Source organism: Suncus etruscus, chromosome 7 (genome assembly GCF_024139225.1).
Source record: "Suncus etruscus isolate mSunEtr1 chromosome 7, mSunEtr1.pri.cur, whole genome shotgun sequence".
NCBI classification, from domain to species: domain Eukaryota; kingdom Metazoa; phylum Chordata; class Mammalia; order Eulipotyphla; family Soricidae; genus Suncus; species Suncus etruscus.
The window spans coordinates 37,314,268-37,330,503 of record NC_064854.1 but is presented as its reverse complement, the minus strand read 5'-3'; the positions used below and the strand labels follow the sequence as shown (position 1 = coordinate 37,330,503).

At 38.4% G+C, this 16,236-nt stretch overlaps 1 protein-coding gene across 10 annotated transcripts in view; it reads left to right on the top strand.

Annotated features, from left to right (window-relative positions):
• Positions 1-15,712, top strand: part of PARD3 (par-3 family cell polarity regulator) — a 674,271-nt gene extending 658,559 nt beyond the window's left edge. For all 10 annotated transcript variants that reach the window (XM_049776411.1, XM_049776408.1, XM_049776410.1 and 7 more), the window contains 2 exons: positions 7,144-7,271; positions 13,640-15,712. In XM_049776411.1, coding sequence (XP_049632368.1) covers positions 7,144-7,271; positions 13,640-14,033 — 522 coding nt within the window. In that variant the 3' untranslated portion in view covers positions 14,034-15,712. The remainder of the gene's footprint in view (positions 1-7,143; positions 7,272-13,639) is intronic.
• The last annotated feature ends 524 nt before the right edge of the window (positions 15,713-16,236 follow it).

Below are 16,236 nucleotides of genomic sequence, written 5' to 3'. Positions count from 1 at the left end.
AAACTTCCATGTCAGGTTGCATCTAAATTTTATACTTCTTAGCTCTAGGTTATTTTCTACATTTTAGCTATAGAGATTTTTCACTGGAAGATGTAGGAATGATTGGATATCTATTTATTTTTCACAAGATAAATGGTTTCTTTTTAAGATTTTGTGAGGACAGTGAATATGTTGACTTGTATTTTTTTTTACGTTGTCCACTTACTAAGAACTATCATGTTAGGAAAAACATTTGAGAAAATATTGTATATTTAGAAACTCATCCACTGAAGGTCATGGGCCAAATTATTGTGTTTCAAAATGTCATTTTTCTGTGAGTCCTACAACTCGGCTTGTATTCTTATTTCCTATGAGTGAGAAGAGAATTATTTTGATGACAGGCTGATTATGTTAGGAATAGAATAATTTCCTACATTGTGGGTCATAAATTGACCTTTTCTTTTTATTTAATTTTTTCACTTTCAAATGATTGGGACCTTGAGCTGAAAGTGACTATAATTCTATAGTGTTAATTTTCATATCCATTCACATTGTTGCCTGCATAAGTCACTCAGTTGTTTTAAATCCATCATGGATTATAGTTTATATCATCTGTATTGTTTGCTTTTGTTTTTATTTTTATATTTTGTTATATATAAAATCTTTAAGTACCATGATTAGAAGCATGATTGGAATTGAGTTTTAGTCATAAATAAAACAACTCCCTTCACTAGTGCAACATTCCCATCATCAATAACTGCCTCCCTTTGTTTTTGTTTTTAAAGCCTTGAGCATCTTAAAATCCTTTTCTCTTTTTCTATGTGAATTCTGACCTTAAAAGGTCATTGTGTTTGAGAAAGATGAGACCCCAATCTCGCCATTGAAATGATCAGTAGTTGTTTTAATTGTAAGGAACCATAATCTCAAAAGCCTGTGTGTACAACATAGACCATATTAGTTGAAATTCCAGTGCTTGTTAGTGATGCCCACATACAGAGTGCAACCAGATGTATCATACAGAAAAATATCCAAGTCAATTACTTTACATACAGAGATGCTGCAGAAAATTGAGCCAAGCGACCCTTTTCAGATCATCCATTTTCAAAATGTTCTCTCAAAACTCCAGCAGTTTGGAATGCACCTGTTCCTGAACTTTTGTTCAAAATAATGCTTAGGCCTGGGGGAGCTGATTTGAGGTACAAAAGGTCTTTAGATGAGCAGAGGCCCAGAAAATTTCTTCAGCTCTGTAATTGAAGTGAATTTTTTCCCAAGATGAGCGAGAGAAGAGGAAGAAGAAGAAAAAAAAGCGACTTCTTCCCCTACATAGTGCCAGGTGTAACATAAATAAAGCAGCAAGTTGCTTTAAATCTTCCTTAAGATAATGGAACAATAGCTGAGGTTAGGGTTATTATCACAGAGCTCAGATATGGACAGGACTTTGTGTTGCTTTTAAAAGAATTAAATTGCAGGCTACAGACATAAGTACAGTACGCTGTTAAAACTTTGCAGATACCTGAGTGTTGCCCACAAGGAGACTTTCTGGCTGAGACGACTGATAGATGGGATAATGGAGCCTTTAATAGCTATATTGCTAAATTCTTTCTATCCCAGGTTGGTAGTGACTGAAAGTAGTTTAGTCCTTCAGATAGAAAATTGATCCTCTGCAATGTGAATATCCCTTTCTCCCCCCCCAAGCTTTCTTTCCTAGCTGTCTTTAAACAAATGGGAAGAAAAAAAAAATCTGTCTTTTTCTCCATTTCACAACTTGGACTTTTAATGGCTCCTCTTACTGTTTTAGGATTTTTCCTGGCTTTCACTGGTGAACCCATCTCTAGCACACAGTCACCCTGCACCCGAAGATTGCCTAGCCGCCTACACTGCACCTGGGGAATTTGAGAAAATAATGATTTTCTTTTCATTTTCCTTTTTCTGAAGATTTAAGCAGTGTCTGCTGTCACTTCCTCATAGTGGGCTCTTCTGCCTTAACTTAAAAAAATAAAATAAAAAGCTTTCTTAGTTGACAGCTTTGCAAGGAGTATTACTCTAGTTTAAATTGGGTAGAAGTCTAGAAAAAAAAATCTGGAGAAAGCCATTTAACAGCCAAGAGGTGTCCTTTACTCCTGACAAAAGATGTCCTTGATGCTTTTACTCTGCTGCAAAGTAGACCTTTTCCTTTAGTCCCCTGGTCCATAGCCAAGTCTGTACACAGGAATCTCAGGCAATGAGACTGGGGAGACTGCTAGAGACTGGACTTGCTGGTAGACATGTCCTTGTATTTCCATCATACCTGCTACTTATCCTGGTGCTTGGGGGTTTAGGGGCAGGGTGGATTCTGGCAGTGTTTGGGAAAGAGAAGGTAAAAACAAACCCTGCATAAAGGCCAAAGCACATACAAACTTTATGAGGGCAATTGCAGACTTTTCAGTTAGTACGCAGGCTATTAATAGTAATTAAGCTACTCAACTCTCAGCACCCAGGAGTACTCAATTGAGAGTTGTTTAAGTAGAGTTGTGTGAGCTGGGGAGAGTAGTGGTGGAAGGTTGAGAAGGCAGCCAAAGTTAATTTTTAATTTTAATAAAAGTTTTGAATAAGTCTACTGAAAATAATGGCTAATGTTAGCAACACCCACTTAAAACAGATTAGGCAGGATACATTCGCAACATGACTTAATAGCATAAAATAATTTCCACTATATTACAAATCTTTAAATTATCATTTTTATTGACATGTAGAATTTAGAGTATGGAGCCAGAAATTGACCCCAGGGTTTTATGGCCTATATGGCAATTGTGCAGCTGCTAACTCACCTCCCTGACCTCTTCATTGTCATTCTCACCATCCTTATCATATGTTTCATTCTCACCAACACAAACTTCTCACTTCTTACTTTTGTTTTCTATGCATAATCTTAAACAGATGGAAAAATATAAAAAAATGATCATTTGTCATAATTTAAGTAGAAAACCCACTGAAAATTTGTTAAAAGAACATTATATATACACACAATTTAATACATATTACTTTGTCTCTTTTATTTTAAGAAGAATAAGAATATCATTTCATCAAAAAGTTTAATGACCATTTAGTAAGACACTGAAGTTATTTTAAAATATTATACTAGTGATAGCTTAATTTATATATTTTTCCATGCTTTGTATAATTTACTGCAATTTTTTGGGGGGGTTGGGGGGCCACACCCATTTGATGCTCAGGGGTTACTGCTGGCTACACGCTCAGAAATCACCCCTGGTTTGGGGGGACCATATGGGACGCTGGGGGATCGAACTGCAGTTTGTTCCTTGGCTAGCGCTTGCAAGCAGACACCTTACCTCTAGCGCCACCTCGCCGGCCCCAATTTACTGCAATTTAATAGTGTAACTTTTTATATTTATGTTTTATATTATAAAAAATTTTACATATAATTTTTGCCAATTATAAAGTGTCTGGGGAAGCACAGTCAGTGGTTCTCAGGGTAAGCATCTTAACCCTTGTAGTTATCTCTCCAGTCCTGAACAGAGCTTTTAAAAGTCATGATAAAAACAGTCCATTTCAGTTCCTTTACAAAAGTAATATGAAATATTTTTCATATGGCTTTAAACACAAGCCAGAAAAGACTTCACATACTATGGTCCTCAATTTCACTATATAATAGATAATCATGCATTCTTTTCTGTCTAACAATCTCTATCATTATTATGGCCTTTGTGACCTTAACTGTTTTTACATTTAAAAGTTCATTGCTCATCACCAATTTCACGAGAAATAAACCCGGGTTTCTTGTAATTTGTAAGGTTAAAATAGAATTGTTGCCTTATTATCTGGTGACTTGCCAGAATTATTACAACTATGGTTATTTGTGTTTTTCCCTGTCCAGATGTTGCTTTTGTTGTTATCTTTGTTGATGGTGTTTTACTTGAAAACAAATACTTCTCCCTGGGTTACAAATGAACTCTTAATTTATTTTTATGATTTGCACTGTACATATTTTTGTGTTTCTGCTATAAGGAAGGCAGCCAAGACTTTTTTGTTTTGTTTTGTTTTTAGGCTCATTTGTTTTATTTTATGCTGATTGTTGCTGAGGGAATCTGAATTCCTCTAATGTTGATGTTTAGGGTTTTAGTGTACAAAGTTATTACACCTTTGCCACCACCGTACTGCCCAAATCTCCACTGCCCTGATGTCACTCTGCTTATGTCATCTCCTCTGTTCAATCTCTGCCTCCTCTTTTTCCTCAGCCCCTTTCCTCTAACTACCAACCCCAACCAAAGGAAACTCAGTTCTGTGGTTAGAGTCAGAGGGTACGTTTTCTCTAAGTGTTGTCTGTTTCACATTTTAGATCATTTGGCATTTATCCTTCACCCTCTGACTTGCTTTATTTAACACAATACTCTCCAGTTATATCCAAGATGTGGTAAAAGGCAAGATTTCATTTTCTCTTAGAGATGAATGATGTTTCATTGTATGTGCTGTCAGTTTCTTTATCCACTCATCTGTTGTTTGGAAACCAAGATATTTACAGGTTTGAATTGTAGGTTGTAACACTTCTCCCACCTTTTGCATTTTTACAAATCTTCATTGAAATGACATACTAGGTATTTCTTTATCTTAGCCAAAGAAACTCTCCACAATATAGTTGTGTGGTCTCTCATTACATTCATTACATACATTCATTGGTTCAATAACATTTCATCATAAAAATTAAGATAAAGGACTAGAGCAATAGTACAAACACTAGGGTCCTTTCCTTGCTTTTGGCCAATCTGGGTTCTATCCCCAATATCCTATATAATCCACTAGGTCCACCAGAGCTAGGATTCAGCCCTTGAGCACTGCTGGGTATGGCAAAAAAAAAAAGAGGGGGGGGGATTTAAAAAATACCACCCCACTTTGTATATCTGACAAAAAGACTTGGAATAAAATGTTACTGGAAAGTCAAATTTATATTTCATCTCATGAACATAATAGTATGAAATATGTCAGTGTGTTCACACCAGGCTCAAGCATTTGAAGTTTTCAGATTCTATCTTGATCATTTCATTATTTGAGTTTATTGAAATCCACCTAGAAGCTTGCCACTGATAAGTTTTGAGATGTACGATGTCAGAAAACTCAGAATTGAGGAAATAAAAGCCCTTTGACTTATTTTTTTCTCTGTCAGAATAAAATGTTCAGGCCTCTGGGAGAAACAGCTTAAAAATACACCTGAAATTTCTACAAGACCTTGCATTTTCTTTTCACATTTCCAGAAGCAGTGTGTCACGGACCAGCATGAGCTTAAAAAGCTGGTTACTAAATCCTGCTACCGAATGCCAGTTCTTTCAAGACTGCTTGACACATGTATATAGATTATACTGTGTGTAAAGAGGAGGAAAATATGGTTCTTTTTCTAAGGTGCAAAAGAAATTGTGTCGTATTTTCTTGCTTTGCTCTTCTCTGTCCCTTAGCTTCTCTCGAGCTTCCATATCTCGCCACAGACCATAGAATAGCTCAGTTTTCCCTTTGGCTGAGTTCATCAAGGGTGATGGAAGAACATGTCTATCTTCTTAATGTAGTTGAGGACCAATTTGGTTGATGCTTTGTTTGCATAAGCAGAACCCACTCAGTGAAGTGTTTGCCTTGCTAAAGGCACCACTGACATGTTATTTGAATGGAGTTGTGGAGTGGGTCTCTAAACACACATTTGTTCCAATGAGTGTGGTTATAAACATCCACTAGTAGAGACAGGGGTATTGTAAAGCCTAATCTCTTCCCATATTATTTTTGTATCGGGATATTTTTAATATGCTCCCTGACTATGCCCATATGCTTTGAAAATTTTATCCTGTATATTGCTGTATTATTGCTTACCAACAAATAAGATTGTGCTGGCCAGGCAGAAGGAGAATAATAGTGCCTTCTTTCTCTTCAGACAAAAGCCTGCCATCGGAGTCATTCTTTAAGTAACACACTCACAGATTATCTTCCAACTCTCCAAATGAATGTTAAGACTGCTATTTTTGAAAATTATGATTGAATCCAAATCTGCCATTGGCTTTCAACTCTAACAAATAGAAATAAAATCAATACATTATTGTTACCAGACCCTCAACCCTCACATTGTATGATATAACACACAGGGAGTAGAGGTTAGCAAATACCAAATAAGATTGCTGAAGTGTGCATACCACTATGATAGGCCATTGTTGATTTTTTTTTTTTTTATAAAGTTAAAGGCATTGCTATCCATTTGGAATGGAGCTACTCTCATTTCGGAAGTCCAGATACAGCAGGCAAGCTGCAAAATGTGACCAAGAAACAGATGTGTCCTGCTTGACATGTGTAGCCCAGTATATAAATACAACATCTGATTTTGGTGAGCAGGCGACAATAAGCAGATGACCTGCTGACCAAAGTATTTAGCAGGAAGAATGAAAATTTTCTTTGTGGGATATAATTGACCTAGGCAAAAAGGCCATTTCCTAATAACTAATGCAAAATGTATTACCTGATAACCAATTCAAGTAGCTATTAGCTTTCAGGTTTATTCTTGATAAGCATTTCTATTCCCCATTAGGCTGCCATCCATAGATGGCAGGAGACCTGTACATGGTTAGCAGGGCTTTGTTTCAACTAATCTTGGTTCAGAATTGAACTGTCATCCTCTATTAAAGGGGACTCAACTATATTATATCTTATTGCAAGACTAAAACAGATAGGTCCTGAAAAACATAGCTAGCATCCCAAACTTGGAAGAGTTTTCCTGGACTACCCCACGTCTGTGAATTACCACACAAAAAAAATTTACTTATTTGTGATTTTTTTTTGTTTTAGCTTTGACTTTCTCATTTCCTGAGTAGTTTCTTTCCCCTGTATTTGCTGTGTCTGTAAGAGAGTAAACCAGTATGTCATGTCAGTATTTACCAAACCACTTTAGAAAGACTGAAAAGGTTGACCTCTTCATTTCAAGCCATTTGAAAACCATAATCAAAATGTAAGAGGATTGTGCTTTGGGGGTGCCTCGGAGCAATTAGAGCCTTCTTTTAGCTAAGACACTTGAGAAAATTGCACTTGATTTTTTTTAAATCACAGAATTTAAGTCAATCTGTAAGACTCAAAATTAAGCCCAGCAGTGAGTGATATGAGACATAACCCTTCTCTCATTCCTTCTGCTTTGCCTCCCTCCAGCCCAATTCGAGAACAGTGGCGCCCAGCGGCAGACACTCTGTGTCGGTGGAGATGCAGATGCAGCGGCAGCGACAGGAGGAACGCGAGAGCTTCCAGCAGGCCCAGCGCCAGTACAGCTCCTTGCCCAGGTACCCCCAACTCTCCTCAGTATTCTATTCACACCCTCCCTGCCCTATGGTAACCTTCCAAGTCACACTGGCTTCTCCATCTTACACTATGTGACATAAAGGATGGGGAGTGGGGATCATTGCTACTTTGTGAGGGTCTTCTGACTGAATGGCAAGAAGAACGGGGATATGGGAGTTTCTGGAAATGTCAGCCATGCTTCTTCAGAGCTCCCAGTCCATGCTGAAGTGACCTGATACTGAAGTACTGAAGTTAGTGATTATAGCTAAGGATTGTCTCCTTCCAGATGGAGAATGGAACCGTTTCTGCATCAGACAGTTGGAAAAAATAAGCTCTTGCTTTGCTTAGGTCCTAGAGTCACTAGCATAATTGGGAATTCATAAATCTAGTACTCTGGAAGGAGAGGGGTGAGTGCTCCAGGTACTGAGCTAAGGAGAGTTCTGGGTACTCAGACCACCCTTTTTTGCTATCTTATTACCTCATGCTAATGCACCATGTTGAACCCCAAATCCTCGGATATATGATTTCATAAGCTGGCAGCCCAGATGAGAAGGTTTTGTCAACTGGGTTTCACACAAAGAGGTCAATCTGTTCTGAGGGTCTTTGTCAAAGATCTGCAATGTGCTCAGTGACTGATCCAAAGTACATTGAAATAATGACCATTTTCTCCTGAAAGTATTCAAAACGTTCAGCTTTACAAGCTAGACACTCACTCATCACAGTTTTGGTTGGGGGGTCTGGAGGGGGGTCACACTAATAGGTCCTTAGGGCTATTTGTTGGCTCTTTGCTTAGGAGTACCCCAGTTGGTTCAGGAAACCATATGTAGTGCTGGGGGGCAGGCGTCAAACCTGCATCAGTTGTGTGCAAGACAAGCATATTAAACCCAATGATAACTCTCTAGCCACTTATAGTTATGTGTTCATGTATGTTTATTATTCTATTTCAAAACAAGATGACAAAATATTTAGGGTGAAAAAAATCCACATACCACTTTGATATCAAGTAAACTGTTTTTGAATGATACCAGAACAATTTGGAGAGAGAGAGAAGTAAATTAGCTGTATTTGAAAATACAAGAATGGTGAGATATGTGGTTGACCTGGAAATCAAAGACCAGAGGCCAGGAGTCAGGGGAAAACAGTTGGAACATTTATAAGAGGACTGAGTTAGTAAACACAAAAGTACTAAGGAAGGTAGAGGGAATGAACATTAATATTTGAACATGGAAGGACAGACAACCTGACTGAAAGAGATATTCTAAGGCTTCTCTTCTTGTGAACAAAGATAGATGCATGAGTTTTTTCTTCTCTATTTTGGCCACTTTCCACCCAAAATTCTTTGATTCTGACCTCCATTCCCACTTTTACTCTAAATCCCTTCTTTTCATCACTTTCTCCAGGCCTGTTTCCTCTCATTTCCCTATGAAGAATCTGGCACAAGTATCTCTATTCACATGGAAAGCTAGGCTACTGTGACTGGCACTGTTATTATCATTTAGTATTTTCCTAAGCAAGTTCCATATTCTCTGTGGGTTAATTGCCTTATTATCAGACATTTTATCCTGTGCCAACATGAGTAAAGCAGACATTCTATGGTTAAAGCATTGTCAAAGATCAAGCAAGAGGAGCTGGAAGGCCTCTATATCACATTTTATTTTTCAGAGACAGATCCTCAATGTGCATCTTTGTATGTGTGAGGGAGATGAGGGATGTGGGAGCTTGCACTTAGCTTGATTCCTAGCAGCTCAGCCCACTCTGCTGTAGGCTGGATGCAGAAATCAGAAGAAAGTAAAAAATAAAAATTTAAAAAAATCCCACAGGGATTCAGAGGAGGCCTGCATCAACCTTCAGGTGCTAGAGACAAATCTAAATGTCTGACATGTGATAGTCTTCAAAGACACTTGACCTCTGCTTTTTGAATGTTGACAATTAGCAGAGTTTTCTCTAAACATACCAAGCTGGCATGATATTTGATACTAAAAAGACTTCCCATGCACATGTACACGTGTGTGTGTGCGCGCGTGTGGTCACACATATCACTTGTAAAGTAGAGCATAAAATAAAACAAATGTCAGAACTTGATATCAGTCATGCTAGATAAGGTGGTTTGAATTAAAGAGATGTATGTGAGCCAGAGTGGTTTGTACATTCGAACTGTAATTAAGAACCCTATAGGCACAATTCAAGTTACATTTGGAAATGTCAGTGAGAAACACTAGGCAGGTGGTAGCACTAGATGGGGAAGGAAGAGGAGTGACAGGGGCGGGGCCAAGTTCAATTCTCTGAGTAGGATTTTCTTTTGACAACACATTTTATCACTAGATTTTCTTGTTGTCAATGGCCTTTTTTTTTCTCACTATACTATTTCCTTTATTTGGTTTTCTAAAGGCAACTCTCAAGCTGAGTATATTCAGAATCAATAGGCTCATTTAAGATAAGCTGTTTTCCCTTCTTTTCCTGAGTTTTCTCTGCTCTTCATCTCCCATCTGAGCCCTTGACTGTCTTCTGTTGGTTCCTCTGCTCTCTCCATCCTGCTAGTCTTCCCACCAGAAACATTCATTAGGTCTGTCTCTAAACCTGTTAACTTGTCTTTGGTCTTGGCATTTGTCTTTATCCTTCCATATTCTTCTCCTCTGGAGAAATGGCTGGCTTTCCTTAAATTGTAGGTATTGTGTATCAATCCTCCACATGACAGTCGTCACACCACAATGAAGACTGTTGTGATGATTAAAGTATTGCCATACTAGCATGTGTGCTATGTGTGGGTCAAGAAATAAAGTGGACTTATCCTGAGATGAACAATTACATCTGTTGACTATAGAGATATTAGTAAAGGGAGATGGAAGTTCTGCTGCTTATGTTCCTTTTGATCTCAAAGCATTCATAGATTCTTTAATAGCATATAGTTCCCAAACATGAACTTCCTTCTCATGTCCAAGCATAAGATGTTTTCTCTACTCCTTGGTTTCCTTCCTTCCTTCCTTCCTTCCTTCCTTCCTTCCTTCCTTCCTTCCTTCCTTCCTTCCTTCCTTCCTTCCTTCCTTCCTTCCTTCCTTCCTTCTTTTATTTCTTTTATTTCTTTCTTCATTCCTTCTTTCTTTTCCTTCCTTCCTTCCTTCTTTCTTTTCCTTCCTTCCTTCCTTCCTTCCTTCCTTCCTTCCTTCCTTCCTTCCTTCCTTCCTTCCTTCCTTCCTTCCTTCCTTCCTTCCTTCCTTCCTTCCTTCCTTCCTTCCTTCCTTCCTTCCTTCCTTCCTTCCTTCCTTCCTTCCTTCCTTCCTTTCTTTCTTTCTTTCTCTCTCTCTCTCTCTCTCTCTCTCTCTCTCTTTCTTTCTTTCTTTCTTTCTTTCTTTCTTTCTTTCTTTCTTTCTTTCTTTCTTTCTTTCTTTCTTTCTTTCTTTCTTTCGGTGTTTTTTTTTATTTTGGGGGGGTCACACCCGGCAGTGCTCAAGGGTTATTCCTGGCTCCATGCTCAGAAATTGCTCCTGGCAGGCATGGGGGACCATATGGGACGCCGGGATTCGAACCGATGACCTTCTGCATGAAAGGTAAACGCCTTACCTCCATGCTATCTCTCCGGCCCCTCTTTCTTTCTTTTATTTTTTCCTTTTTTTCTTTTTCTTTTCCTCTCTTCCTTCCTTCTTTCTTTTCCTTCCTTCCTTCCTTTCTTCCTTCCTTCCTTCTTTCCTTCCTTCCTTCCTTCCTTTTTTTGTTTTTGGGTCACACCCTGTAGTGCTCAGGGGTTACTCCTGACTGCACTCAGAAATCACTCCTGGCAAGCTTGGGGGACCCACATGGGATGCTGGGATTCAAACCACCATCTGTCCTGGAGTGGCTGCATGCAAGGCAAACATCCTACAGCTGTGCTATCTCTCTGAACCCTACTTCTTGGTTTCTATGCAATTTTCCGGACAAAGAATGGAAAGCAAATATTTTTGTTGAATTTTCTTCTTTGATCAGAAAGACATTATCCCAAATCCAGAGCCTAATTTTGGAAGACAAAATGACTCAGTGTTAGAACTCCTTGTATTCCTCTTGTACTTTGGAGTCAATCATTTAGTCTATACCACAGTTTTCTAAGCATTTTACTAGTATTTTAGTAGTCTTAATCTTCACTCAGTCTCCAATGAGTCTAGGAAGATAGACTTTGTGCCTGTTTCATAGATGAGTCAGCATCAATTCAGAATCCTTTTAAGTTCACACAGCTGGCTAGTGAATCTTGAGGCATTCGCCCAGCATGTGTGGCGTCTTGTTAAAACATCTCTCTGCTGCTTTCTGCTGTTTGTCTGATCTATCTGCTCACTTTGGTCTTAACCATGATCAAGAGCTTATCGATGCTACTAACAGTTTTTACTAGGGAAGTACATAGTGTGTGTATGTCTGATCATGTATGTTTTATGTGTATTTGAATACCAGTGTGCACATGAGTATATGGTATGTAATTCCCCCATACCTTATTTCAAATCTCAGAGAGTTCGGCTTCCTTCTCTCTATACTGCTTAATTTGAAGAAAATTTTAGCTCTGAGAAATTCTTCCTCCCACATAATCATAATTTTTTTCCCTAACAGACCTTTAGTGAATTCCCAATATGTTTAAATTTAGAAAGACTCTGTCTTCATAGAATTATTCAAAATTTGTTATGAATCACAGCTACCATAAAGCAAAGCCCCAGGCTTTAGAGAATTGGGGAGCAGGAAGAGGGAGTTAGTAGATCTCTATAGGCCAAGGTTAAGAAAAAGGTGACATTTCTGCAGCCTATTTCTGCTTATCTTTAAATTGATAGCCAACCCGTGAAGGAATCCCACTTTTGTTGCTATAACATCAGTAACAAGTTCATTGTTTTAATTAAAGTTTCATGATTAATGTCAAATCCCTGGTTTCATACTGGCAATTTCCATCATTCATGTCTCTGGGCAGATTAATTTATGACTTTTTAAGTGAAGATAATCAGTGCTTTAGGCAAATAAACTATTCCATCAAATCTTAGGATTCTTGCCGTGGCTGATTATACAAATGGTCTGATTCTTATTAGAAGAGAACCGACAAATATACTATAGACTAGTCAATTAATCATAGTCATAATATCCAGAGATTCACTAGACATAAATTCATTTTCCTTCTTGAAGATTTCTCTGGCTGCATTTGAGGTCGTATGGAAAATGGGCAGATTTCATCCCAAACCATATTGGTGGCTCTTCTGAATGTTCAAAAATGTAAATTATATCATTCCTCAGGGAGATCTGATGGCTGAAAAGAGTTTATTTTTCCTCCCCAGGAATCTTTCTGACATCCAGTCATGTTATATGTGTTGATTTGAAAGGCTGAGCAATACATACTGTCACCAAGTGATTTTCTTATTGATAAATGGAGCAATATATTTTGTTTTATTACTCAATTCTCTCTCCCTCTCTTCCATTTTCCAGACAAAAAATTAGGCCATGGCATCTTTTCTGGCCCAGAATTGTTTTACTTTATCATGGCCAATCTTATTGTAAATTCATAAAAGCATCTAGATACTTGATAGTAAATTAAAGATGTTTCAGAACAATAATGTTTCCTGAAAATGATGTGCGACTTTATTGCAGAAGTGATTCAACTTTGAAATTTCTATATGACTCTGATTTATTTCCCTGACATAATCCTGGCATTTGGTAAAGGTATAGTGTGTAGGGTACCAGCGCTCACTCCACAGCTGTCCACCTTCTTCTACCTTGATGAGTGCATATTCTCAAGAACATCAGCTGCTCATTCAGACTTCAAATGCTGGGGCTTTAAGGGACTGCTTGTTGCATTTTTAATCATGAAGGAGTCTAGACTTAAATCTTTCATAACTGAGCTCATGTTATAATCCATTACATGTACTCGATATTAGCTAGCATCTTGGGCTTTATGGCGGCAGCTGTGTAAAATATTTGTTGTGCTTGTTTAGAATTGAATTGTAACATTCTAACGCAGGTGATTATTGCTGGGGTAGATGCTGCCAAATCTCTAATACCCCTATAGAGCATCTTGCCATCGCATCTAAATTGCTGGAGATAGTGTTACCCTCAGCAGTACAGACAGTATCTACCCAGCCACAGAAGAAAGCTCCTACTTCAGAATCTATTTGTTCTCTCCAGTTCTATGTGTTTCCCTCATTGGTTGACTTATTTGAGCCTGGGAGTTTGCTGAGAGCAGTTGCTGGGGGCAGTTTTGCTTAGTTCTTTTCCAGTGGTCAGCATATGTTTGGAATGCAGTGGTATGGATTTAGTTGTTACGATGCATATTTCCCTTTCTTTCAATTTTTTTTTCTTCCTCCTCTCTCCTTTTATCTAATCTTTCTTTCCTTCTTAAAACCATCACACTAACCTTTGGGTTTTGTTTTTTTTTTAGGCAAAGTAGGAAAAATGCCAGTTCCATCTCACAGGATTCGTGGGAGCAGAACTATTCCCCAGGGGAAGGTTTTCAGAGTGCCAAGGAGAACCCCAGATACTCCAGCTACCAAGGCTCCAGAAATGGCTACCTGGGCGGGCATGGATTTAATGCCCGAGTGATGCTGGAAACCCAAGAGCTTCTTCGCCAGGAACAGAGGCGGAAAGAGCAACAGATGAAGAAGCAGCCTCCTGCTGAGGGCCTCAGCAACTATGACTCGTATAAGAAAGGCCAGGACCCCAGTTACACACCCCCCAAAGGACCCTTCCGGCAGGACGTCCCCCCATCCCCTTCTCAGGTCGCCAGGCTGAATAGACTCCAGACGCCTGAGAAAGGAAGACACTTCTATTCCTGAGCCAGAGAAGAATAGACATTTCTTGCCATGCAATAAAGGACATTTTCCTATGAAGACTTGTATTTTGGGAGTTTTTTTTTTTAAAAACAACAACAATAACTTCAACAACAACAACAACAACAAAAAGCCCTTGATGGTTCTGTGGAATATTTCTGTTGTTGGTATCAGTGCCTTTATGCAGTATGGGAGGCCTTAATGTCTTAGCCACTATGTTGCTATGTGTCTATTTCTTAGAAGGATTTTTCACCCTCTGACAATCATCTGTTTGAGTCTTTCTTAGACTCTGTCTCTCTGAAGTACCAGAAATTTCAGCCTCATTTATGATTTGCCCATAATTTTTGTGATACAATCCTACACACAACTTGTGATGAATTGGTTGAAAGTGTCCATGATGTGATCCTTTAATCTCTCACCATCCCCCCCCACAAAAATTTTAGATACATGACAACATCTCAATCTCTGATGGATGGAAGCAATGGCATTGACCAGAAATGGGGTTTTATGAAAGGCAATTTCAATCTAGCCCTAGATAGTGCTTTGTATTCAATATGATTTTTCTTTTCATCCTCAGCTCCTTATAACAGAAAGTTCCTACATCCTGTTGAAGTAGAGAAGCCATATTCTACTTGTCTGATTATCATGGGAATCTTTTTTTTTGTAACTGCCTTATAAATTAACACTACCCAGGAAATGGTCATTTTCATTTGTGTTTATAAATATACTTGTCACGTTCCCAACTCATGCCCTAGTTCTACCTGGAGAGCATAGGGGATGGGGGTGGAGGGCAACCCCTGGTGGGGGAAGGCTTGGGTTTATCTACTGGCTCTGTGCTTGTCTTCATATGGGAGATGGCAGCTAAGAGAAGAATTCTCCCCAAATGAGCTTCTGGCCCTTTGCATTCCCAAAATTATCTTAATTAGTTTTCATTTGGCAGGTTGGCAGGAAGGGCATTACATGGGACAAAGAGAAATCAGGCCTGCATATATGGAATCTAAAATTCATCTGTTTCCTACAGTTTTTCAAGTTGGTGGGTTTTTTTTTCTATGTACATCCACATACTCTGGATATATGTGACACATACTCTGTCTCTGCCTTATGATGCCATCCATACTACTTATTAATTCTGCCCAAAACCCCAAAGAAGGGAAAAGCTGTGGCACATCATACAGAGACCATTCTTGTCTACCCAACCATAGGGACAAAAGATTTCTCTTGCATTGCTATTTGATTATTTGTGCCCCTAGGTTGTAACCATGTTCCCATCTGTGGCTCTGAATGTCATGCACTGTAAACCATGGCTGGACTGCTAAAGTGCCTGCAAATCCTGTGAAAAAGCTTGAGATGCAAGCTCAGCATACCTTGTATTAACAAAACAGGAAGAAAAAAAAAAGAGAAAAACTTGTAATGATAATGCCTATTTTTTTTATACTGGCACATCATATTTTTTGTGTCCACTTGTTTTTTAAAAATGTGATGTGTTCATATACATCCCTTTGTTTTGGCATTTCTGTGTAATGGTTCTGTTTGTTCCATAGTGAAGTGGTGTTTCATTGGTGTTCACAGTGTAAGCGTAGTGACCGTGGTTGATCATGGCGCTTTCTTGTGTCCTTCCCTAAGCTGTGAAAAGCAGCTTCCCTGTACATATGAGACTTCTAATAAAAGGCATATTTCTCCCTGTTCTTGATGGTGTCTTTAATATTTCTCTGGAAATTCATATAGCTGTCTTTGTTTTAAGTATATATGTCTATATGCATATATATTTTATATTTTAAAAAGTTGAAAGTTTCTCAGACCTGTGTGTGCACGAGCATACAAATGAGTAATAGAACTCCCAAGGAGAAGAGAAGGGAAGGTGAGAAGGACTGTACAATTTGAATAGATGACCAAGGACTACTTTCTTCCCTAAAGAATCCTTGAATTCTGAATTGAAGGTACCAATATACTATACTCAATAATAAAAAAAATCATTTTTCTATTGTCTTTTGCTCCTTTTGTATCATTTCAGCTTGTTAAATATCTTGATTAAGTGTCCATTTTGGGTGCTGTGATCACAGAGAAAGGTCTAAATTCAAGTTCATTTCTAAATTAAAAGAATAGACCTTGCTGTTCCTTTTAGATGAAAACTCATTTATGAGTTTTATTTATGTGGAGGGCATTATATTCCCCCATATGCTTGTGCCCAAATCGAGATGTGGTCCTTGCC